The 26,008-nt window shown below is 37.9% G+C and overlaps 1 protein-coding gene across 1 annotated transcript in view; it reads right to left on the bottom strand.

Moving 5' to 3' along the window:
* grm5a (glutamate receptor, metabotropic 5a) overlaps window positions 1–26,008 on the bottom strand; it is a 74,585-nt gene that overhangs the window by 31,287 nt on the left and 17,290 nt on the right. Inside the window, exon 3 of the mRNA XM_007247261.4 lies at window positions 20,640–20,889. Within this exon, the coding sequence (XP_007247323.3) occupies window positions 20,640–20,889 (250 nt within the window). The remainder of the gene's footprint in view (window positions 1–20,639; window positions 20,890–26,008) is intronic.

Raw genomic sequence — 26,008 nt, 5'->3', positions numbered from 1 at the left:
TTTATGCAGAAATCCAAGTATAATCCAAAGGAGTTCACATACTTTTTCTTGCAACTGCATAAGACTGCAATACTTTAATGGATAATAACAGGTAGCAAATCCAAACTAAAACCAGACATAGCTCCTATCAGCTCCTATCAGTAGTGGAATACAATACTGTCTGCAGCCAATACAATACAGCGTTTCCTCCCTGATTCACCACAGACAGATGGCTTAAAGCATGGCAGCAGAAGTAAACCGCTCATTAGTAAATAATTGAAATTCACTGAGTTGTAAAATTGTGCTGCTCAGGCATGGCTGTTTTTCATAGCTCTAAATTGGAAGCTGTTCTCTGGCATTTTTTCCATTTACTATTGTTGTAGCTGGAGAGAAAGCTGAACTTGACAAATCACGCACACACACTCATTTTGGGTAATTACTACTACTATAATTACAGCAAGTGCTAAACAAGAAATAATGAGTTCAACTCGGACTAACTACACAAAGAACTTACGCTAAAGGCTTTTTTTTTTACAAATAAAAAGCAAAATGTTCTCCTATTGTTATGACACTTCATGCTACAGCAAACAATGCTGTCATTGCAGTGCAGTGATTTTTATATTCTAAAATAACATGCTTTTCTAGATCTAAAGTGAAGGTCTAAAGGTTTTAACTACACAATAACTCAATGATGTTTTCAGCGCCTTCAGTCAATTACATAGACTGTGTATAGCTGGACAGAGCATCGTCTCTCAAAAGCGAAGCCACCACAGGTCGGGCGCTCCCTGCTGTTCGGTTGCAGAAAGCTGTGTAACCCCACCCATCCCCATAGGTTTCAATGGCAAAACAGAACAACTTTCAATCACGTTTTTCTCTAATATACTGTAATTCTACCTCCATTATTTAAATGCAGCAGCTAGTGTAACCTCTGCTTATATTGTCAAATTTTTATATCCCCACATAATTAGTTTTTTAAAACGTTATTCAGCTCTATTAAAAAAAGGTGTGGTTATTGTAAAAGGGCTGCTTATGGGCGGTACCAATAACAGACCATCAGCTCCGCTCCGCCCCACTCTGCAGCCTGTGACCTCGAGGCAGCCCTCAGAGGCGGGGTTATTTAAATGAGTAGGCTGTCTCTCCACAGTCTTTCTCCCTCCTCTGGTCTCTACTGCGCAGACTCGGGTATCAGAATTGGCAACATGGAGGAAGATTTTGGCTTCATTTTCATTGAATGAATGGGAACGGCGACATAGCGTCCATCTTTTTTACAGTCTCTGGTCAATTATAATTGCTTAATCATAAACTTTGGGATGTAGAGTCTCAGTCAAGTTTGGACACAACTTTTCTTTTAATGTCATCCAGACTATGAAGGAACATATAAATAATCATGTAGTAAATTAAAGATTAATTTAGTAAATTAAACAAACTAAAATATTCTGTGTAGCATTTAGGTGCTCTTATCTGGGGTGCTGTTAATTTGCGGTTTCTGAGGCTGGTAACTCTGATGGAAATATTCTGTGAAATTTAACAAGTTAACTTGTCCTTTCTTCCTTTTTTCTGATTACTGATTACTCCTTTAAAAAGTAACTTAGTTACTTTATGGATTACTTGATTTTAAAAGTAACTAAGTTACTTTACAAGTTACTTTATTAGTTACTTTCAGCAGCTGCAGACACCACCTCCCGCCGCCTTAACATAAACATTATAACCAGTTTTGCCAATACTCCCTTTATTGGAAAATGCATTTTAACAGCAACAATGTATCTCTAGACATTTAAAGTTGAACTATTTCTTATTATTTATAAAAATAAAAGACCATTTCTCTTGAATTAACTTAACATAAATTATTTTTTATAAAAAATAAAATATGGTCTTTCTTGATTTCACTTAACATAAATACTTGTTTTTATAAAAAAAAGTCTTTCTTGGCCTGACATATTTAACACTGTAAATCTGAACATTGAACCTGTTGTTCTCTGCAGGGCAGCAAGGAGTGGTTTTATAAAACAAAACAGTGTATATGGTCGAGGCCAGGGATTACATCCGGGTCCGGACCCAGACGTTGTCCAATCCGGACCCTAACCGATAAACTACTGAAAAGGATTTAATTCTGACAGTGTTCATTTAAAGCACCGGAACTTTTCTTGTCTTTGCGGTATACGCGCTCTGCGGTGCAGTAAACTTGCAGATCAATCACGTGTGGTGTAAAATCTTCAAACGCCCTCCTCTGCCAGTCAGATCTGTGCAGACCGCTGCCCTGGCTAGTGAATTGGGACGCGGCCGGGAAAAAACGCCTTTATAAAGAGATAGGGAGCCCGAGAACTGGCGGAAAAAACGAGAATGAGCGGAAACTAAAAACACGCTGAGCGCAAGAGAGAGAGAGAGACAGTGGAGGAATGTAAAGTTAAGAGTGAAACAGGGGAGTGCAGTGAGTAAACCAATGGTTGTACCTCGTTAAAACAGAAGAGAGACGTGTGTGATTGGGGGAGAGCGTAGGGGGACGGGGAAGGGAGCGCGGTGTCTGTGAGTGTGTGTGTGTGTGTGTGAGGTGGAGAGAGTGAGAGTAACACACAGTGACTTGGATAAGTATCTTTAATCTGATTACTGGATTGGAAATAGTAACGCGTTAGATTACTTGTTACTGTTTCACGTAGTAATCTGCATGCCTACTGGTGCTTGGTTTTATACACCTTTGGCCATGAAAGTGATTGAACCTGAGTTCAAACATTTGGATGGGTGAGTGAATATAATGTATCTATGAACTCAAACAAGTTAACTTGTGAAGATGGTCCTTTAATCCTTTAATTTTCCCCAAAATCGTCAGTGTGCCTGTGTGTTTACTGTGTTAAAATAAGCTACGTGGGACGAACCGCTAGCTGATAGTGCCGTGGCTTACTGGAACACTCAGGGTTTCTCAGTGTAGTTCTGTCAGGTGGCATTTACTAGCGCTAAGCGCTGCTAACTGCGGCTACAGCTGCTGCTAACCGTGCTGTTGAAAATATTGGAAATCTAAGCTTACTGTAAATAAACGAAAGCGCTTTACTCACACAATAAACAGTTTTCAGGAGAGAAATCTGTGTGGATTAGCACCCTTGTTCCTTACTATTGTCGCTTAAAATGTGCGTTTTAATACTGTGCGCCTTATGTATGAAAATAGAACAGAAAATAGACGTTTATTGATGATCCACCTTATAATACGGTACACATTATAGTCTGTAAAATACAGAAATCCCTTGCCCATGTGGTTCTATCAGTTATTGATGAATGATGACGGTTCTTGTGCCCTTGCCCTTTAAGCAATGAAATTTCTCCCAAATCCTTGAATGTTTTAATGATGTTTTGCACTGTAGAGAGATGAAATATGCAAATCCCTTCCAATCTTTTTCTGTGGGACATTGTTTCTAAACATTTCATTACATTTCTCACACATTTGTTTACAAACTGGAGAGCCTCTGTCTGTCTTTGCTCCTCAAAGACTCCCCCCTGTTGTGCATACTGTTTTTGTACCAAACCATGATTAAAACCACCTGTTTGAAAAGACAGTATTATTTAGTTTTTTACTCATTACCTGCCCAGACTTGTTTTTGGAATGTTTTGCAAGCCTGAAATGCACAAATGGCTCTATGTATATAAGCAATAGAAATGAAGTTGAGCTGATAAAACATATTAAATAAAAAAACATATTTTTTACAGGATTTAAAAGGCGCACTATCAATAAACATCTATTTAATAGTCTATTTTCTTATTTTCTTATACAAGGTGAACTGAATTATAAGGCACATTATGTGGCACTAATAAGGAACAGGGATGTCACCATGTTTTTCTTCTAATTTAGTAAGTAAGTAAAAAAAAAACATTTTCTCTTAAAGTCAACTGTCCTCTCTACACAGATTTCTCTCCTGAAAACTGTTTATTTGGGTGAGTAAAGCACTTCAGTTTATTTACAGTTAGCTTAGAGTTCCAGATATCCACTAAGGCTGGGTGCAGCAGCATTAGCATTAGCAGCTTACTGACAGAGCTACACTAAGGAACCCTGAGTGTTCCGGTAAACCAGGGTGATATTAGGTAACAGTTTATCTCGCATAGCTTGTTTTAACACAGTAGAACTTAGCACAGTTAGCAACTGATGCTAATCTTGCTACAGCAGTGCTAGCCAGGGTTAGCAGCAGGCTAAAAGCCAATAATATTTACCTCTGAATGGCAAAAAAACCTAACGCTTTGCGCTGTTAGCGACTAATACTAATCCGGCTACTGCAGTGCTTGCTGGCGTTAGCAGCAGGCTAAAGGCCTATAATACTCACCTCTGAATGGGAAAAGAGCTATGGCTTAGCAACTAATGCTAATACTGCTGCAGTCACGGTGCTGGAGAACTAAACTGAACCTCCTGTATAAAGCTGTACTTGGTAAAATTCATACATAAGGTGCACAGATGATTTTTGGGAAAATTAAAGGATTTTATGTGCATCTTATTATGCAAGAAATATGGTATCTTAGGCTCACACTGTCTGTCTACAGTGAAATCAAACTCAAAGTAAATATGAAAAACACTGTGCTTTTATTTTATAAGCATTTTTCATACTGTTCCAACTTTTTCTGATTTCAGAATGTTTATTAAGTTAAGTTAAACATGTAAGTAACAGAATAATGAAAAGGAAACCTTGTGATGATGAAAGTGATGATGCAAGTGTTTGACATTGACCTAGTTAAGTCCTTTGTAAAAGGAGGTAAGATGTTTTTTAGTCCTTTTCCTTCTATTGAAACCCACATTCAAACGAGTCTCATGTGGATTTGATCTGCTCATCAGAGGCTTCTGAAAGATCCTGTGGAGCTTAAGTACACGCCGACGTTAAAGTAGACGAGGGACACACCAAAGAACAAGAAATCCTGAGCTTCATGTGAAAATTCAAAGTGCTACGTTTTGTTTTACTGATTCAATAATATGTAATGCAAAGGTTTAAAATGAAAAGAAAGAAGATACAGCTCTGAAAAAAATTAGAGACCATTTAAAAATGAGTTTCTTTGATTTTACTAATTTGAAAACCTCTGGAAAATAATCATGGAGAAGACTGATGATCACAGCCATTAAACCAAACTGAACTGCTTAAATTCTTGCATAAAGTTATTCAAAAGCAGTGTGCAAGACTGGTGGAGGAGAACATACCAAGATGCTTTAAAACTGTAATTATAAACCAGGCTTATTCCAACAAATATTGACTTCTGAACTAAAATTTTATGAACGTGAACTTTTTTTCTTTGCATTATTTTAGCTCTGAAAGCTTTGCATCTTTTTGTTATTTCAGCCATTTCTCATTTTCTGCAAAATAATGTTTATACAGTAATATTTTAATATTTATATATAGCTTATGCTATTACTTGCAAAATGACATAAGGTCTATGAATGATTTTGAGGCCCTAAAACTAAAGTGGCGACACATTTTGCATTCCTACCACTTTTATTAAGCAGAATTTAGTAGACATGTGATGTATTAGAAATGTTCTTTCAAGCTTTCCACTCTCATAAACCATATATACACTTATGCATGTTAAGTCATGTTACAAGTAATGGCATAAGATCATAATAAATATATGACTACTGCGATCTAGATTCATTATTCAGTGCCTATGGCTGTGTTATAAAGCCCCTATGTGTGGTTAAATAAAGTTTTTACAGTGATTCCTTATATTAAGAAACATGTCATCATACATTAAATAGTAAAAATGCAATAGTGATGTTTCATTTATCACAGTGTTACTTTAAAATATGGGGCCTGTCTTATATATTCCTGGAATTTAGGGACAATTACAGAGCATAAGATTTTCTCAAATGGAATATTTGACTTTTCCCAAAAAGGATTAAGCCTCGTCATTATATAATAATAAAAACATAAAAGGATTTTCAGAGAAGAATCCCCTGTGAAATATGGTGAAATGTGGTGAAATATTATGAAATAAGGTGAAATATGGTCTGAGACACGGCTTAAAGAGTTTTTAAATGTCAGGCTCGTGTAGCTCAGATGGGAATACTGAGTATTTAGTCTATTTCAGCAGGTGTTCTTCAGTCAGGCTATAGTTTACACCTCTTTTCCCACCTCCTCATCCTCACCATGCTGGGAGAAATGGGGGCAGAAGCTCAGACACATTGGTTTCCTGCTACTCATGCACACACACACACACACACACACACACACACACACAAACACACACTTCCAAAATGCATGCAGAATCACCAACCCCAGACCACAGAGAGGACCGAGAGGCTCAGCATGGCATCTATGACACCATTTTCTGAAATAGATACGCTTTAAAAATTCACACTGTGCATAAACATCTTTTAGAATCTTGCAGTGGGACATGGCTATAGGATCTGTCTCTCTCTCTCTTTCTCTCTCTCTTTCTCTCTCTCTTCCCTTCCAAATTTAATACTTACAGATATTCTGGTTCATTTCCCCAATCTGATACCAGTGCAATAATGTATATATATATATATATGTGCCGTTTTTTGGATACAATCTTGGTTAGCACCCGAACATCCCTTTCAGACAGCTTCCTCTTACAGCGTCCACAGTTAATCCTGTTGGATGTGGTTGGTTCTTCTTGGTGGTATGCTGACATTACCTTGGATATTGTGGCTCTTGATGCATCACAAAGACTTGCTGTCTTGGTCACAGATGCTCCAGCAAGACGTGCACCAACAATTTGTCCTCTTTTGAACTCTGGTATGTCACCCATAATGTTGTGTGCATTGCAATATTTTGAGCAAAACTGTGCTCTTACCCTGCTAATTGAACCAACCTTCACACTCTGCTCTTAATGTGCAATAATGTGCAATAAATGAAGATTGGCCACCAGGCTGCTCCAATTTAGCCATGAAACCTCCCACACTAAAATGACAGGTGTTTCACTTTCATTGTCCAATCCCAACTCCAACTCAACTCCAAGTCAACCACACTTCTTTGAAATCAACATGTTCAGTTAGGAAGCAACACTGATTGTGAATCAATTTCACCTGCTGTTGTGCGAATGGAAGAGACAACAGGTAGAAATTAGAAGCAATTAGCAAGACAACCCCTATGAAGGTGTGGTTCTGCAGGTGGAGATCACAGACCTTTTCTCTGTTCTCATCCTTTCTGGCTGATGTTTTGATCTTTTTAGCATTTATAATATCAATTTTTCTGCTCAAACTGCCAGAAACAACCGCCCAACATCGTACAGGGCCAGAGAACACCAAGTTTGGCAGATTCGCCATTGGTGCCCTGTGCTCTTCATGGATGAGAGCAGGTTCACACTGAGCACATGTGACAGACGTAACAGAGTCTGGAGACGCCATGTAGAACATTCTGCTGCTGCAACATCCTCCAGCATGACCGGTTTGGCAGTGAGTCAGTAATGCTGCGGGGCCCTGGGTTCCTTCTGATGTAGGACAATGCTAGGCCTCATGTGGTTGAAGGCACTGATGCTATGGACTGGCCCGCCCGTCCTCCAGACCTGAATCTAATCCAGCATCTGGGACATCATGTCTCGCTTCATCCACCAACAACACACTGCACCACAGACTGACCAGGAGTTGACTGACATTTTAATGCAGTTCCGGAGGAGATTTCTCAGGAGAACATCCGCCGCCTCATCAGAAGCATGTAGGGAGTTCCTACAGGCACATGGAGGCCACACAGTACTGAGCCTCATTTTAACTCATCTTGAGGAATTTCCACTGAAGTTGGATCAGCCTGTCATTTGATTCCACTTTAATTTTGAGTATGATTCCAAATTCAGACCTCCATGGGATAATAACTTTGATTTACATTGATCATTTTTATGTTATTGATCATTCTACTATGTAATAAATAAAGATTTTCAATGATTTAGAATGTCTTATAGGATGTTTAGTATTTTAATTATAATATATACACAGAATATATATTATATCTGAAATAATACCACAACTTGGGTTTGTGGAATACGAGCTTGAAGTTGCCCTATCGCACAGATCAGTCGAACGTGGCGTGCCAATTCTTAGAGCAGTCACATATTGACCACTGTAGCTGGGCCCATGCTCACCTGATTGGCAGCACCTGGGGGTAGCAGAAGCTCAAAATTAGTTTCAATAGCAACAGCAGAATAAGCTGTTTGACAATGGCAGAGAGGACTTGGCAAATATTTAATGGGCACAACCCACAACTCAGCTCTGCTGCTCATTCCACAAATGCATCTTCCTTACAAATGTGTCTCTATTTAAAATGAAAATTATCAGGCTTTTCAACAGTTTCTAATTGGTAACACTTTACTTGGATGGTCCATTTGATGGCCTCTTTGATGCTCAGCTAACATTCAACTACATGTCTATTAAATGCATAAGGAACTAAAATGTGAAAGTAAATGATTCTCTATTGAATATAACCCTACATTCAACTCTAACCCAAACGCTTATCTTAATATTTTAGGATTGGATATTTTAGGGTTAGATTTTAAGATTAGGTTAAGGTTAGGGTTAGGTGTAGGGTTTGATTTTATGGTTGATTAAGGGTTAAGGTTAGGGTTAGGTGTAGGGTTTGATTTTATGGTTGAATAAGGGTTAAGTTTAGGGTTAGGTGTAGGGTTTGGTTCTATTTTGAATCATTTACATTCAACATAGGGTTAAGTTAAATTTAATGGACATTCAATTCAGTGTTAGTTGAATGTTAGTTGAGCATCAACAAGGCCATAAAATAAAAGGACCATACAAGTAAAGTGTTACCCTATGTTTATTTCAGGGCAAATAGTGAAAGCGAGTAAGAGTCAAATCAGTACAGAAAACATATTCCAGAGAAGGTACCAGTGATTTCCTAACTAAAAGACTTCTACATATTCACTTGACCAGATTATACACATTTCACAGCTCCTCTTCCAAAGCTTTTGTTATCTGCTTTTAGGAAAACTGTCCAGGAAAAGCACCTCTCCTCCTTTTTCTCCTTTTTCTCCCAACTCCACAAACACCTGCATGTGTGCATGTAGATGTAGATGAGGGGGCTGACAGCATTAGAGGCTGTGAGAGAGATCAGAGATATCACACTCCTGTTTTCCTCTGACACACTGAGAGCCAGGGGAAATGCGCCACACAAGCAAAGATGCACATTTCTCCTCTCCCACACGTGTGATATATTTTGCATAGAAAGCAAAAGCAAATCTTAATAAGGAGATAGAGGCACACTAAGCTAACATTTAACATTTTTGTGTTTTGTGACTAGGTGCTGTGGTGAATGATGGCAAGCCTCCTTTTTGTTTTGGTGTCATGCTGATTGCAGGAATGATCATGTATATAATAAATAAACATTACTTTATTCCTTACGAACATAGACTGTGTATAGCTGGACAGAGCATCGTCTCTCAAAAGTGAAGCCACCACAGGTCGGGCGCCCCCTGCTGTTCGGCTGCAGAAAGCTGTGTAACTACACCCATCCCCATAGGTTTCAAAAACAGGCAAAACAGACAACTTTCAATCACGTTTTTTTCTAATATACTGTAATTCTACCTCCTTTATTTAAATGCAACAGCTAGTGTAACCTCTGCTTATATTGTCAATTTTTATATCCCCACAGAATTCGTTTTTTAAAACGTTATTCAGCTCTATTCAAAAAAGGTGTGGTTATTGTAAAAGGGCTGGTTATGGGCGGGACCAATAACAGACCATCAGCTCCACTCCGTTCTGTTCTGCAGCCTGTGACCTCGAGGTAGCCCTCCGGGGCTGGGTTATTTAAATGAGTAGGCGGTCTCTCCACAGTCTTTCTCCCTCCTCTGGTCTCTACTGCGCAGACTCGGGTATCAGGATCGGCAACATGGCAGAAGATTTTGACTTCATTTTCATTGAATGAATGGGAACTGCGACACGGCATCCACCTTTATTACAGTCTCTGGTTACGAAGAAAAAGAGATTAGTGCTTCTGTGCTTTTTACTTCAAGTTACTGGTTTCCATTTTAATAATGTGGCTGAAAAGCTGGTCACTAGCTGTTTAACCAGCTCTTGACCAGTATAGTGTATGTTGCATTTGATTCCTCTAGTGCTTTTCGACTAACATTAATGCTCAGTGTTCACTGGTGTCTTATACACTGTCAACAGTCTATTTTCACACCTTACGCCTACATTGTTAAAAAGGTGCTTATGAATAGATCTACGCTGATGGGTGTGGTGGTATGTTCAGGTGAATTTCTGTCTCACTAGGCAGATGTCAATAGTGAGACGTTCATTGCTATCTTGGCAGTGAATTGTCAACAGGTGCATCCCCAATGCCCATACACCCCTGCTTGTTATGTAAGCAATTGGGCACATCCAGGTAGCTGCGCCATTGAAATAGCAATCTGCAAGTCAGAGAGCATCTGGCACCTAAAGGGAATGTGAGATAAATGACATGCTGATTGGTTAATGGCATGTTTTGCCCAATTACAAACCTTGATTAATTAATTGAATGAGTACATGCCTTTCAAGACGTCCAAGGCATACTTTTCCTGTTGTTATGATAGCAAGAACACACTTACAAGGCCTAAATTGAGCTGCGCAGGGTGTGTGAAAACAAATAATGACAATAAGCCCCTCCCCCAAAAAAAGGCAAGAATTGGTTCTAGGTAAGAACTCATTTGTTTACAACAAGCAATTTGAAGCAATCTGAGATATTCAATGCCATTTTATGAGACATAAATTAAAATATTCTTCAATTCATGCAGAAAGTCAGAAAGTATTGTACTTTTCGCACTATATGACACATTTAAAATGCTTTTATTTTCCCAAAAATCGTTAGTGCACCTTATAATCCAGTGCGCCTTTTGTATGAATTATGTATGTACCAGTCAGGTTATACGGAGCAGTAAAGCCACTCAGCTGAAGTACAGCGTTATACAGGAGTTTCAGTTTAGGTCTCCAACAGTATTAGCATTACCCACTAACATCGCTAAGCGCTATCTCTTTCGCCCGTTCAAAGATGGGTATATATCAGACTATAGCACCCTGCTAACGTCAGCTAGCACTGCTCATCACCCACCGGCAAGACCTGCTGAATTAGAAGGAAAATATGGCGACACCACTGTTCCTTACTAGTGTCGTATAGTGTGCCTTGTAATCCGGTGTGCCCGAAGCATGAAAATAGATCAGAAAACAGACGTTTATTGGTAGTCTAGTTACGCCTTATAGTGTGGAAAATATGGTAGATATAATCCAACAAAAAAGGCTCTGCTTGACAATGGAACACTTTTGTACACTTTGGATTATGACGATTAAACCACTGAGCATCTGTATGTGAGAATAAATGAGAAAAACACTATCAAAAAGAATAATTCACCAGCAGGAGGCAATCCTAATGTCCGAGAAGCCTCTAGAACAAACAAGACGAAGAAGATGGGAAGATAAAAGTGTGGAGAAAGAAAAGGAAATGCTGATGAGCAGAGCGGCTCATTCGTCTTTATTGGGGACGTGACAGGCAGCAGCAGCAGCAGCAGCAGCAGCAGCTGAATGAAATGAATGGAATCTGTTCCAGAGCATCTTAACTGCTTACATCCAAACAAATGCCTCAGTGAATGAAGCTTCACCTTGAAGCAGAACAACAACTCAGAGCACACAGCTACAGCAACTACGCAGTTCTTCAGATTTAAAAGTGGAGTGTTCTTGCCGTGCCAAATTAGTTACCTGACCTGAACCCTGCTGAGCACACATTTGACTTACTGCAGACAAGCCTGAAGAGACAAAAAGACCCTGAAACAAGTAGGAACTGAAAATGACTAAATTACTCAGCTGGAAGAGCATCAGCAAAGAATGAGATCCACTGTCTGGTAATTAGGTATATTGGCTGTAGACTGCAGTCATCATTAGATTGATATTATTTGCAACCAATTGTGATAAAATGACATTTATTTGAAGATTTGTTTACTTTCTTTTCTCAATCTGAAAAGGAGAGGCTGTGTAAATACTTCTGTACTGTATTTTTCGCACTATAAGGTGCACTGGATTATAAGGCACACTATCAATAAACATTTACGTACTTTCTGATCTATTTTAATACATAAGGCACGCTGGATTATAAGGCGCCTTATGTGAAACTAGTAAGGAACAGGGGTGTTGCTATGTTTTCCTTCTAATTCAGCAGGTCTGACCACTGGGTGGTTAAGTAAACAAGTCAAATGAGCACTGGATGTTAATCTACACAGATTTCTCTCCTAAAACTGTTTATTAGGGTGAGTAAAGCACTTCCTTTTTCCGTTACTGGAAGCTTAGATTTCCAGATTTCCACTAAGGCTGGGTGCAGCAGCATTAGCAATAGCACTAGCGATTAAAGCATTTTTGAGTAAAGAAGGGATAAAATATTGTTTTTACCAGTACCAGTGTGCTGGAACCACCATCCCTGCTAAGCCTAATATATTCATTCTAAAAAGTGGGGTGTCGGGTCCCTTTTCGCGGGAGTTTTTCTGGCCAAGTCATGCCACGTCTTTACATACTTACGCCATGTGTACAGCCTCAGTTTTACTGAACCCGAGCGGCTGGTGGAGCAATGGAGACTTCAGAAGGGGAAAAGTCAGAGCTCAGTAGTTCATTAACTCATAGTAAAACCAAAGTGTGTAGTTGAAGTGAAGTTTCTGACTGAGCACGCTCTCTCTCTGACTGAAGATAACCTGGAATCGGATTCATCAACTCTAAAAGGATTCTTTGGCATGCTTGGTGCGTTAACCCATTTTTACCAGAAAGGGGCCTAAATCCCACAATTTCAGCTTTAAAATTTATGTTTACCTAAAACATACAGTAGCCTTCAATAGGGGCTAATTCTAATATGGTTCGATCAATAGTAAACAAAAAAATTATTATGATAATTTTGCCATTTTAGCTAATTTAAAACCTCATGTCTCTTTCTTCTGCCCAGACATGATACAGATATTATGTAATGTTGCTTTAAAGCTCCACTAGGTAGGATTGAGATTTTGTGCTCGTGGGCTCCCCCTACAGTTGGAGAGTGTAATAAATGTTTCAGGCGGATTAGTTTCACAGAAATATTCGGTCTCTTTCCAGCTTCTGCCAGAGTGTCTGTATGCTAGTTTGTAAAGAATGAATCAGTAGTCCTTGTAGAACTGTTAGAACTAAAGGCTGGAAAGCAGGTCGCAGTTCTCGCAGGTGTTGGTCGCGGCCACCTCTGAAAACTTACAGAGTCTGGTTTGAGCTCAGAGGAGCTCCGGCACAGACACGAGAGCACCGCTATCCCTCCTATTACACCTCAATGCAGCGCTGCAGTGAGTTTCAAGCTGTCATTTTACTTCTTTAAAAAGATCAAAAATCAAGAAAATCCTACCTAGTGCTGCTTTAACATGTTGAAATGCAGTGGAGAAACACTGGAAATTGTATAACTGTCCAGTTACTTAAGATCATTTGAATAGTATAGCAGCAAATAGATTAATCTAGCATATATTAGTATATAAAAGTAAACACACTGATTTGTGTAGCGATTTAAGCACTGCATTTTCTCAGCAGCTACTTTAGTATATCATTCAACACATCTAATAAACATAAAGTATTACTCTTAATAAAATGATTTCTCTTAATTAATGTTGAAAATACATGATTCCTCCCTTCATTACCCACATGTAACTGTTAATAGGACAGCCAAGACTAAAATGGGGTCTTAATAATGGTAATAATGATAATGATCTAATAATAGGTAATTTAGATGTCACTCTGGGGGAAATTAAAATGGGAAGAATATGCTCATGCTTCATGACACCATGAATAGCATATTAGATTGTTTTTAGGATGAAGGCTCCTGGGCAAATTCTTGAAAGGGTTTTTGTTCAGAATATGCCAGAAGAAATTAACATTATGTAACCACCCGAATGAGCTAATGATCTCAAACAGAACAAAGACCTTTTCCATTGTTTGATTTCTGTGGAAACGGGCATTCAAAGTGTAATTACGGGGTGTGGCAGTAGACAAATAGCTATTTAATTAAAAGCAAAGTGACGAAACGTAAAGATGTGCATCCGGACGGGAATAAAGTTACCGGATTTCAGCGAAAAACAGTAGGTAATTTAGCCTGTAATTTTCTCAGAGGACGTCTAAGAAAAAACACGTACATGGTTGTTCCTGTCACATCTCTAGGCTCTCCTCTCACACACCCGAACTCTATTTCCCATAATCCCACTGGCGATGACGTCACCGTCAGCCGCTCACCCTCACCCAATCGCGTTACGCTCCCCCGTTCAGAGTCACCTGTATTCTAGGAAGTTCCGGTACATAGTAATTCTAGGTTTTGTATATATAGGCTTCAGTCAGCGTCTGTCCTTTGCGAGGTATTGTCGACTCATGTTGCGTACTGAGCGTTTTTCCAAACCCTTTTCTGCCTGCCCTTTTGTTATGACCCTTTTTCCTGGATTACGGATTTTGCCTTTTGTATTTGCCCTTATCGGTTTTGTTGCATTATCGGACTGTCTCTCTGGCTTCGGATCTTGGACTGTTTCCTGTACTACGTCTCCTGTTTACACTGTGAGTGTTGTATAAACCAGTCTTTATCTTTTATTCGGCGAGCGTCAATCCTATCTGTCTGGCGTTACAGTTCCTGATGGGAATAAAATCACAGAGGACCTCCCATAAAAGAGAAAATTACCCCCGGTAATTAACATGTGCTGTAATTAAAAACTGCAATAATCTACACATGACTATGCAATATGTAATTTATATATGATGTAAAAAACAAATAGCAAAAAATATGATAAAAAAAATATGCTATGACAAAAAGGCTATGGTTCCCAGAAGTTGTGTCACTGGTGTTACCACATATAATAAACAAAAATAAAACAAAAAAAGATCTAATTTTGAAATTATGAAATTAAAACTGATGGAATAACTTGACTTCTGGTTATATCGCTTCTGAAGATATATAACATAATGCACATTGCAAGTTTGCTGTCTCATATGATCTCAAATGTGGCTCATGAAGATATAATAAAGCTTTTAACTTACGGAATTCTTAGAGAACTGTGAAAAAATATAAAATCTTAAATACCATATTTTAGTAACATATATTTACAGTAGCAGTCAAAATTTTAACTCACATCAATGTGATTTTTTAGTTTTATGTTTTTTTTTACATTGTAAATTTAATATTGAAGGCTATGTTAAAGCTATACATTAACACGTGCTGAACTACTTTATAAACTGAAAGGGTTTATAAACAAACCAGAATATGTTTTATACTTTAGATTCATCTAGCTAAAAAGCCACATTTAGCTTTGAGGACAGATCTGCACACTCTTGGTAATTTCAATCTCAGGGTCTTCATGAGGGAGAGTCACCTGGAATAGTTTTCTCAGCGTCTTAAAGGAGTTCCTGGAGGTGCTGAACAATAGTCGCTGCTTTTTTTCTTCACACTCTTCACAAATCAGCATTTCAGTTGGGTTTATGTCAGGAGATTGTGGAGGACAAACATGTTTTAATATCAATCTACAATGTAGAAAATAAAGAAAATAAAGAAATAAATAAAAATATTGAATGCGATTGTGTCCAAACTTGTAATTTTACTGTATATCTTGACTAAGAGCATGTGGTCTAATTTTTATGAAACATTACTGTAATCACTGGTGTTACCTTTCTTTGATACTGACCGCATTTAGATAAATACAAAAAAAAAAAAGGTATGACATAATTAAGCTCTTATTAATGCATATTCGTACAGACAATACGTAACACATATTTGAAGTTAAAATGTTAAAAAGTGAAAAAAAAAACATTTGCTAGTATTAACCTATGCCCTGATGGAAGATGATAGATCAAATATATGGATATTTGGGCTGGAGTTCGGGGCAGCTTCGCTAGAACGCGAGAAGCTGAAGCCCCCAAACCCCCCCCACACCCCGCAATGAGAGGTAAAGAAGAGAAAGAAAGTGGAAGATGAGGAGGAGGTGGCTGCTAAGTTGTGCCACACGCAGGTGGAGAGGAAGTGGGGGTTTAAATAGGGCGAGTGGGTGGAGTAAAGGGCGTGGATTAATCTCCCAAAACTAAGTTATATATAGCTCCACCTCTAGAATGACCCAAATGGTCCTTTACCTGAATATTTTCATGCACCAACCATGTTTCAGTGCTAGAAGCCTTTTTGTCTAATTTTAAAGGTGACCTTGAAAGAGCCAAAAAAGAGACTAAATGTAAGAGAGAATGAAATGAAAGAAATGAGAACATAACTGTGCAACACATCTCAAGAGACTGCAATGAAGAGAATGACACATTTATTCAGAGAACAGTCAAAACAATGTGGACAAACATCCATAATAAATCAGCGGATTGCACAAAGCTCCACTCAGATGGTGTGAATTTGTTAGACTGCAAGACTGCCTGAGATACAGTCCTTGAATGCAGAGATGTAGACAGCGACTGAAGCTGAAGATGATGATGATGATGATGAAGGTGGTGATGATGATGATGATGATGATGGTAATACTCATGATGTTGGTCAATCCAGCGTGGATTTCTGCTGGGTGAGAAACAACTGGGTGAGTTACAACTAGACATGTACACCAGCGTATTGTAAATCCTCTCTTAGAGAAGTGAAGACCAACACTGCAAAAAATCCATTGGCAAAAACTAGACAAAATATATGCAATTTCAGACAAATATATGTATATTAAGCAAAAAAATCTGCCAATGTGGTAAGCAAAATTTTCTTAGTAAGATTTCTTAAAAAAAACAATGGCAAAGTCTCAAAATGAGTGAAGTAACACCTAAATCAAGCAAAAAAAAATCACTGTTTTTGGACACAAGAATCAGAATAACTTGATTGCTGCTTGATTGTGCTTATTTTGAGTTCAAATTACTTAAAATAAGGTACAAATTCTAAATAAGAACGATTAAGATAATTATCTCTAAAATAAGCAAAATAATCTAACACTTACACAATGCTTAGTAAGAAAAAAAGTCTTATCAGAGAAGAAAATAAGATTTATTGCCTTAAATTGAGAAAATTTCACTTGCTAAGATTTAGTTTTTTGCAGTGAATAAACACCTACACAACGAAAGAACAATGAAAGAAAATGAGATGTTTTTAGCTATCAGTGTCACAAACGCATGCACAAGTTCACTTGAAAAAGACAATACTTGAGATTATGTAACAGTTTTAAGCGCTTTGAGGAAAGTGTGTAATGCCTGAGTCATCAGTCTAAACTATGCTAATATGCAGTGCCTCCTACTGTCAGAACAAACAGTACATTCTGGTTCTTCAACGTACAAACTGTGTAAATGTACCTTAAACGGCACATAAGGACCAATTATGTTCTTGGACTGACTTTTCCAAGTATGTTCATTTTTACAGGGCAAAGGAGCACTTTCATAATGCACCTCATAATGTAGGTTAGTCACATAAAATGCCTGGGGGCCTTACAGAGTATAAATAAAGAACAAAGAAAGTACAGGAATCTATCATCGCACAAACAAAGGAGATTTATAAAAGGCTCAGAAAAAGAGTTGTTGATGCTCATCAGGATAAAAAAGGCTACTAATTTGCTCTTTATGTCAGAAATTAATTTGTCTGGAGAATGGAAAACACTGCATTCCAGTATAAGAACTTCATCCCATCTGTGAAACATGGTGGTGGTAGTATTAAGGTTTCGGCCGGTTTTACTGCATTCATCGAACCCTGAATTCTGAATATTAGCATTAGAATGATTCATTTGATTTGTAATGGCAAAGTCAAAGTCCTGACCTTAATTTCAATCAAAATTTCAGTGTTGTGGAAGGACCTGAGGTAAGAAGTAAATGTGAGGAAACCCACCAACATCCCAGATTTTAAGCTATGTCTCTAAGACATTGTGCAGGACTGATCAACAGTCCCAGATATTTTTAGTTGCAGTCATTGCTGAAAACGAAGCGTCACACCAGATACTTAAAGAAAAGGTTCCTTTACTTTTGTCACTCACAAATATTTAATATTGGATCTGATTTCTTTAGACTTTCCTAGGGCTGAACGATTAATTGCATTTGCGATAATCTCGCGATATTTTAAAACGCGATTCTCTAACCGCACTGGCTGCGATTTGACTGGTCACGTGACTTGGGAGCGAGCCAAGCCGAGGACGAGCGGAGCATACCCGAGCAGAAGGCAGGGAGGTGGAGAAGTGAAGCCAACACAGCGCACTTTAGGGCGTTTTCACACCAGCACTATTTGGTCCGGTTAAAACTAACTCTGGTGTAAAAACAGTAATCGCACTCAGGTGCGGATCAAAAGAACCGGACGGAGACCAGCTAGAGGAGGTGGTCTCGGTCCGGTACCAAACGAACTCTGGAGCGGTTCGCTTGTGGTGAGAACGTGATCCGGTCTCGATCGGATCCAGCTATTAAATATAAGCCATTTATTTGAGCTAAACTGCTGATAAAGCAAGCACAGTTTAAACTGATATATTAGCCAGATAACGCTAATTACCACAGCTGTGAACAAACACTGTGTCCATGCACGCGCTGCATTCACTGCTCTGTTTATTATGTATAAATCTGCGCTGCATTCACTGCTCACAGCCGCGTAACTCTGTTTATTATGTATAAATCACTGTGTTTGAAACACTGAGTTTGAAAGTGCAGCGTTTCAGCGTTCAGTGTTAAAGCACAGATATTTGCGCTGGAACACAAAATCTTCTCGCTGTATTTACTTTTTTCGTATATTTATATTTAATGTCCTCCCGTGTCAGACAGCTCTGACCAATCAGAGGACACAGGCTGCTCGCGTGGTTTATTGATGCGCATTTTGGTGCGTTTACATTTATGCCTGTGGGAAACCAGACCGAACAGAGCGAGAAAACGCTCCAAGTAAACGAACTCATTAGAAACGAACTACAGGTGTGAACACGCCCTTGTTGCACAATGGCTTCAGGCTCGACAGAACACATCAGTTGTGTGTAATTACTTTGGCTTTAAAAAAGAAGATGCTGCTCAACGTCAGGTACTGTGCTAAACGTGCCTTGCTACTGTTGCTACGACGCGAGGTAACACTACAAACCTTTTTCAGCATTTAAAAAAACACCACAAAGCCTCGTGTGGTATTTGCAAGGCTAAAATGCCAACGACCAGTGCTGCATCTTCAAATACAGAAAATAACGAGTTGGTTAAAGCAGATTCTCTTTATGTTTTTTGCACTTTAATTTTTCATGATGTTACTAGCTGGAGAGCAGTAAGTTAAATTTTGTATATCTATTGTTTTTCCTAATAAAAAAAAAAAAAAGGTGAAAAGGAAAAGCTATTTATCTATTTATTTTTCTATAAAAAAACAAATGATGAAAAGGAAAAGCATAGATTTTTTTGCTTTATTGTTATCTGTGCTTTAAATAAATCTGACATTGTTTATTATTAAACAGATTGATTTATTGCTTCTGTTGTTGAAAAATACTTGAAGACAAAAAAAATCGCATTTTAAATCGCAATCGCAATTTATAGATAAAAAATTGCAATTAGATTATTTTCCAAAATCGTTCAGCCCTAGACTTTCCCATTATGTTACTCTAACAAGCAGTATGCTTCAGGTGTGCCGTAAAATATGTCCAAAGGTGTGTCTCTTAAGTTGCTAATAAACCTTTCAGAAGCTTTCACAGACATGACATCATCATATGTATGGGCTGTCCCAAACTGTTTAAAGGCATAGTAATCTTGGGTATGTAAACTTTTGGCATGGCATAAAATAGTAAAAATGGCAAATATATAAATATATAAATAATTTTGGTAATCCTAATTGACCTAAAACAGGAAGTTTATTCTGATTTCATGTCAGACATTGAGAAAAACATGCATATGTGTCTTTTTAATATATTGTATGTAAACGTCTGGTTTTAACTGTATATGTACAATATGGGCACTGCAGAAAATCTAAATCTTAGCAAGTGAAATTTTCTAAATTTAAGGCAATAAATCTTATTTTCTTCTCTGATAAGACTTTTTGTCTTACTAAGCATTGTGTAAGTGCTAGATTATTTTGATGATTTTATTTTAGGGATAATTATCTGAATCATTCTTACTTAGATTTTGTACCTTATTTTAAGTCATTTAACTCAAAATAAGCACAATCAAGCAGCAATCAAGTTATTCTAATTCTTTTGTCCAAAAACAGGGACTTTTTTGCTTGATTTAGGTGTTTCTTCACTCATTTTGAGAATTTGCCATTGCTTTTTGTAAGTAATCTTAATAAGAAAATTTTGCTTACTCCATTGGCAGATTTTTTTTTTGCTTAATATACATATATTTGTCTTAAATTGCATATATTTTGTCTAGTTTTTGCCAATGGATTTTTTGCAGTGTGGGAAGAATCTTTCTAAGGTTTAAAGAACTCTGTAACTGGGATAAAATATTGCTCTCCGATTCAATTTCCAATTCTGTAGAGCAGCCTTCCTGCTGATTTTAGATTCAAACCTAATCCACCTCACCTGATGAAACTAATTACTACATTCAGAAGTTTTTAATTAGATGAATGGCGACAGTTAGATTTGGGTCAGATGTGAAACCTGTAGGAAAGATTGAGATTTACTTTCTAACTCACATATCATTTTAAAAAAAAGGTTCTTTATACACCAAAAGTTGCCTTTATAGCACCATTTTCATACTGTGCCTCCTCAATTCATTTCTGAGAGTGTAGATCAAGTGCAAAACAAAGGTTACTATTAGCACTACAGTATATATCAGTGTAGAACGATCTTACCTGCCAACCAATAGGAACTCTCCCACAAGGCGGCGGCGTCTCATGGCCATTAGGATGCCTCGCACGGTCATTCCCTCGCAGAAGCAGGCCACAACGCGTGCTTTGGGCAGGTGGCTGCGCAGTTTCTCCAGCAGCCGGTCGAAGCTCTGCTCCCCGGCGTTACTGTAGATTTTATCAGAATGTGCAATGCAGATCCCCTCCTTAGCTGCCATGTCTTTGAAGGCTTCCATTCCGCTCTCGCCATAGTTTCCTGCAGATCAAGATCAAGAGCAATTTATTGACCAGTGTAAAATGAGGCATGATGTTCTAGTGTTCTTCCAGAAACACAGATACTGTAAGTAGAGTAATGCAGGTTTCTGGACATTAGGGGTGGACGATATGGCTCTAAAATAATATCACGATATTTCAGGGTATTTTTGCGATAACGATATACTTGGCGATATAGGAAAACTAAAATAATTCATTAATTTCAGGAATATAGTATAATAGTATAACAGTATAATCATAATGTGGCAAAATAAATAATATAGCATAAAATGATATAATGCAGCAAACAATATTGCAGAATATTTAGTGCATGCATATCGTCGCTGTCCAATGAAAAACACTGATCTCCAAAACAGAAAAAAACCTTGTAAACTTTCAGTGGAAGTCAATGTAAATGAAATGTCTATTTCAGTTCATTTTGAAGAGTTTCTATTGGTCTATGCATTAAGAAATTTTGGCACAGTGTAAGGGACAGTTTGTCTGTTCAAATTATGTAGTAAACTAAAAATGAACAAAAGTGGAGATAAGTGTTTTTCATAGGACAGCGACGATATAAACTGCTAACTAAAACAATTATACAAAAAATACACTTAAAACTTCACAGTAAATAGTAGACTACTTTTAAGACAGAACAGCCCTATTATCACAATATGGATTTTTAATATCATGATATTTCTGTGTCACGATATATTGTATACGATATAATATTGCCCACCCCTACTGGACATTTACGGTGGTAAAATTACACATTTACAGCATTATCTTGTGCTTATACCCAGAGCAACTTACACCAAGGCCTGATCCCATTTCACCCTTCGGCTCTACCAATTACCCCTACTCCTCTGGTTTGTGCGTGCACCCCAAGGGGTAGGGGTGTCTTGTTAGGCTGGAGGGGTGGGGTGAAGGGATAGGACTTGTTAGCCCTTCAAATGGAGATTTTTCTGATGCACTCTTCAAACCGAGGGGTATGAGAATCACTGGTAAGATGGCGGAACAAGCGACCAAAGAAACCCACAAATGTAGTTAAGTATTTTCCTTATTAAAACCGATGATTAACACTATATTACCATCATTTAATGTGTAGTTTCAATGTTTTATGGCCAAATTCTTCATAACAAGCTTAAAAAAGATCGCTAGTAGTTTGTCTCAGTAGCTAACTAGCTAACTTTCCTGTTCCACCTTAAATGATGCAATAGATTGCAGGGGATTCAGCATTTAAGGTGGAACAGACAAATCAATTAAAATAAAAGCTAATTAAAGCTAATTTCAGCTCAACAATCACAGAGGAATTAAGGATTAGTTGACAATAAGTATTAATTTCCTTACCATTTCCCCTCTTTCTGAAGACATACAATGCCCTAAAGTTGATAATCAGCAGCTAGGTTACTAGGTTAGGTAACTTTAGTGCTCCACTGCTATCACCACGACAGGGTACTGGGTGCTTGAAGAGTTGTCCCAATTCTTAGGGGAAAGATTTCACTCTCGTTCTCTGTTCCAAGGGAAAGGGGTACACTTGAAAAGGGGTAGGGGTAAGTGGTAGGGCCAAGGGGTGAAATGGGATTGGGCCCAAGTCCAAAACTAATAGAGTGTGGTGTATTTGACCAGCAAGGGACTTAAACCCTAGCCTATACTGGAAAGGCAGTATTGTTATCCACTACGCTACATAACCTGCTGCACAGTAGCAGAATGATAGAATGCTACTTAAGGAGGCAGATTGTCCCATCCATTGAGCTGCTAGTCAGCTGTATATCCCCATCACAGGTGATGCCACAACACAAGGAGGGTAAAGACTAGCACATGCCTCCTCCAACACATGTGAAGCCAGCCACCGCCTCTTTTCAATCTGCTGCTGATGCAGCATTGCTAAGTAACCACCACACTTGGAGGAAAGCTTAGTGATTCGGTTCCGATACATTAGCTCACAGATGCCTTGTGCTTAATGACATCACCCTAGGAGTGATGAGGGGAAAGAGTGACATCGACCCAGGGCTCCGGCAGCTGATGGCAAGCTGCATGCTCAGGATTCGAACCAGCGATCTCCTGATCATAAAGTCAGCGCTTGGCCCGCTGGAGTAGGTGTTTTTGTACACTGGTCAGTATGTTCATGGCAAAAAAGGGGCATTGCAGAATGGTAAATGGACATGTACTGTAAGCCATCCAAATTGCTATGACAAGTCATAGCTAGTTAGCTAACAGAAAACAGCCTTGTGAAATCATAAACGTTTAAACAACAAATGGCTAGACACAGTGTTTTTAAACATTTAATGTGGCTGCAAATGTAAATCAAATGTTAATTAATTGCTAATAATTTCATATAGAGTTTATTACAGGTTTTTCCATTTCAATATGCATTCTGTTCGACCAAGACAGGCCCTAACGCAAGGTTCCCAAATGGTTTTAAGTTTTTTTTAAGACATATGACTCTATAAAAACTAGCATTTTTATAAATCCTTCACAGATTTTGGAATAAGTTTGTCTTGTAAATATAATCAATATTTTAATTGCATTTTTATCAGACTTCAACTACCTAAATTTGTTTGTAAAAATAGAAAAAAACTTTAGGTTGTGTTATTTCTGCTGCAATCTGAAGAAGGTTAAAACTACGCTGCAACATCAGTGCTGATTCATCTTTGAAGATCAGAACATACAGTAATTCAATGTTAATCCAACCTTGAAATAACATTGATTGAGCCATCAGTAAACACTGAGATGCCAGACAAGAATGACAATATCTTAACCCTTGTGTGGTGTTCATATTTTTGTTACTCGTTTACTTTGTTACTTGTATTTAATTCAGCAAAATTAAGCAATTTTACATTAAAATGCTTTACACATGCTTGCTTCACCTAAATTGCAAGCAATATAAACAGCTTACATGGTTAATATTTGCCCTTTACCTTTCTTATGTTACATTTCTTTTAAAAAGTGCTACTCTTTTTTTATTAGTTTTTTAATAAAATGTAAAATAAAATGAATTAAACTCAAGATATGAGTAGAAAATTTGTTTAGTTAGGGGGGGGGGGTACAGTGTGTGTTTATCGAAAATGTGTTTTGATATATGTTTTTCACAAAAAATGAGCCAATGCCAATGAGTTTGAGTTAGAATGTCAGGTCTTAGCCCTGTCTCATGTCTGTGTGTTTTCCTCACGTGACCTGTACTCCTCTGTGTCTCTTGTCAGTAGATTTCCACCATGTGTTTCTCATTTGTAGCTCCGCCCCTTCCCCAGGTGTTTCCAATTCTAGTGTGTTTCCTGTTTCTTTAAATAGATCCCCTGTGCCACTTTGTCTCGGTCGGTCTTTGCACCTTCCAATGTTGTTTTGTCTCTCTCAGTGTTATCAGTCCTCTTAGCGTTTCTCTGTTCTCTGTTTTTGCCATTTATATATATAGTCTATTTCCTTGTTTATTTCTTAGTGTTTTGCTTCTTGTTGTTTCTCTTGTATATACATCCCTGCCCTGTTTAGTTTTGGTTATTTCTTGGTTATTTTTGGTAGTTTCTAGTTTCTTGTTTATGTTCTTAGCTTTGTTTGTTTCTTTGTTTATTTACTCCCTGTTTGTATATAAATATATTTAGTACTTCTTGTTTGTTTAGTTTATGTTCACTAGTTCCTCTCGTTTGTTTTGGTTTACTTTATTATTACGTGTTCTTTGTTATTTGTTTATCTTTGTTATTTATATATATATATATATATATTTATAAAATTATTCGTTTCGTCCCTACCTGCACTTGTGTCCGCCTCCTCGTCTCCCTGCCTGGGTTTTCCTGACATAGAATATTTTTTTTTTTTTGTATCATTTGATGAAAAATAAAAACGGGTCCCACAGACCCGAACACCACACAAGGATTAAGCAAAATTATTTTTAGTAGTATAACGCATGTATTTTTGACACATACACTTTAACTGCCAACTGGAATCTTTCCAGTTTCTGAAATTCTTCACTGAAAGTCTAATACACGCACCCCTCCCCCAAGCTCACCCCCAAATGGCATAGCTCCACAGAATCCCTTCAGGCACCTTTATTCAAACAGGCATGACGTCTTTGTGAATCCAAATCTTTGGATTTCTAAACCGAAAAGAATAAATAGCTTCAGAGATTTTTCAGTCATTAGCCTGTGCATGTATTTAGTCGATGCAGTCTGAGCTGTGTTTTGTTTTTTTCACACTTCATTCAAAGACACATTAATGATCAACATACTGCTGTGCCCTGCTTTCGCATGGTGTCAGGGGTAAACTCCTCCATTTCACTTCAGAATCAGGTCACCTACTTTCCGCCCATATGTACCAAGTGTTTCAGTAGGACTGCTGATCTAGGAAGCGTGTATTGTGCTCGCGGAGATCTGTAAGACAAAAATAACCCTAGTTTGTTCATGTTTGTAATACAGATGTGTGTGTGTGTGTGTGCGTGAATAAACAATTTAGGTCTAAAGAACCTACACTTAATGTGAAGGTTTTTTTATAAATTTAAAGGTTCACACTAGGGGTGGGCGATATGGCTCTAAAATAATATCACGATATTTCAGGGTATTTTTGCGATAACGATATACTTGCCGATATAGGAAAACTAAAATAAATCATTCATTCCAGGAATTTAGTATAATAGTATAATAGAACAATCATAATGTGGCAAAATAAATAATATAGCATAACATAATATAATGCAGCAAAAAATATTGCAGAATATTTAGTGCATGCATATAAACTGCAAAATAAAACTTATATTATACAATAAATACACTTAAAGCTTCACAGTAAATAATAGACTACTTTTAAGAGAGAACAGCCCTATTATCACGATATGGATTTTTAATATCACAATATTTCTGTGTCACGATATATTGTATATGATATAATATTGCCCACCCCTAGTTCACACTTATAGGGCCCTGTTTTACACCCTGCACAAAGCGCACTGCAATTCTCATGCTGTCTTACATCCCACCAACAGTCTATTATTCTATCTTGCGCCTGCATTGTTTAAATAGCGATGACGCTTGTGAAAATATCTACGCCGCTGGCCATGGTGTTTAATGTATGATGAAAACTTCCTCAAGCAGTAGCATAACAGCCAAAACAGACCTAAATATAGTGTAAAGCTGAATATG

The sequence above is a fragment of the Astyanax mexicanus genome, chromosome 20 (genome assembly GCF_023375975.1).
Source record: "Astyanax mexicanus isolate ESR-SI-001 chromosome 20, AstMex3_surface, whole genome shotgun sequence".
Classification (NCBI taxonomy): Eukaryota; Metazoa; Chordata; class Actinopteri; order Characiformes; family Acestrorhamphidae; genus Astyanax; species Astyanax mexicanus.
This window is presented reverse-complemented; position numbering and strand designations above follow the sequence as displayed.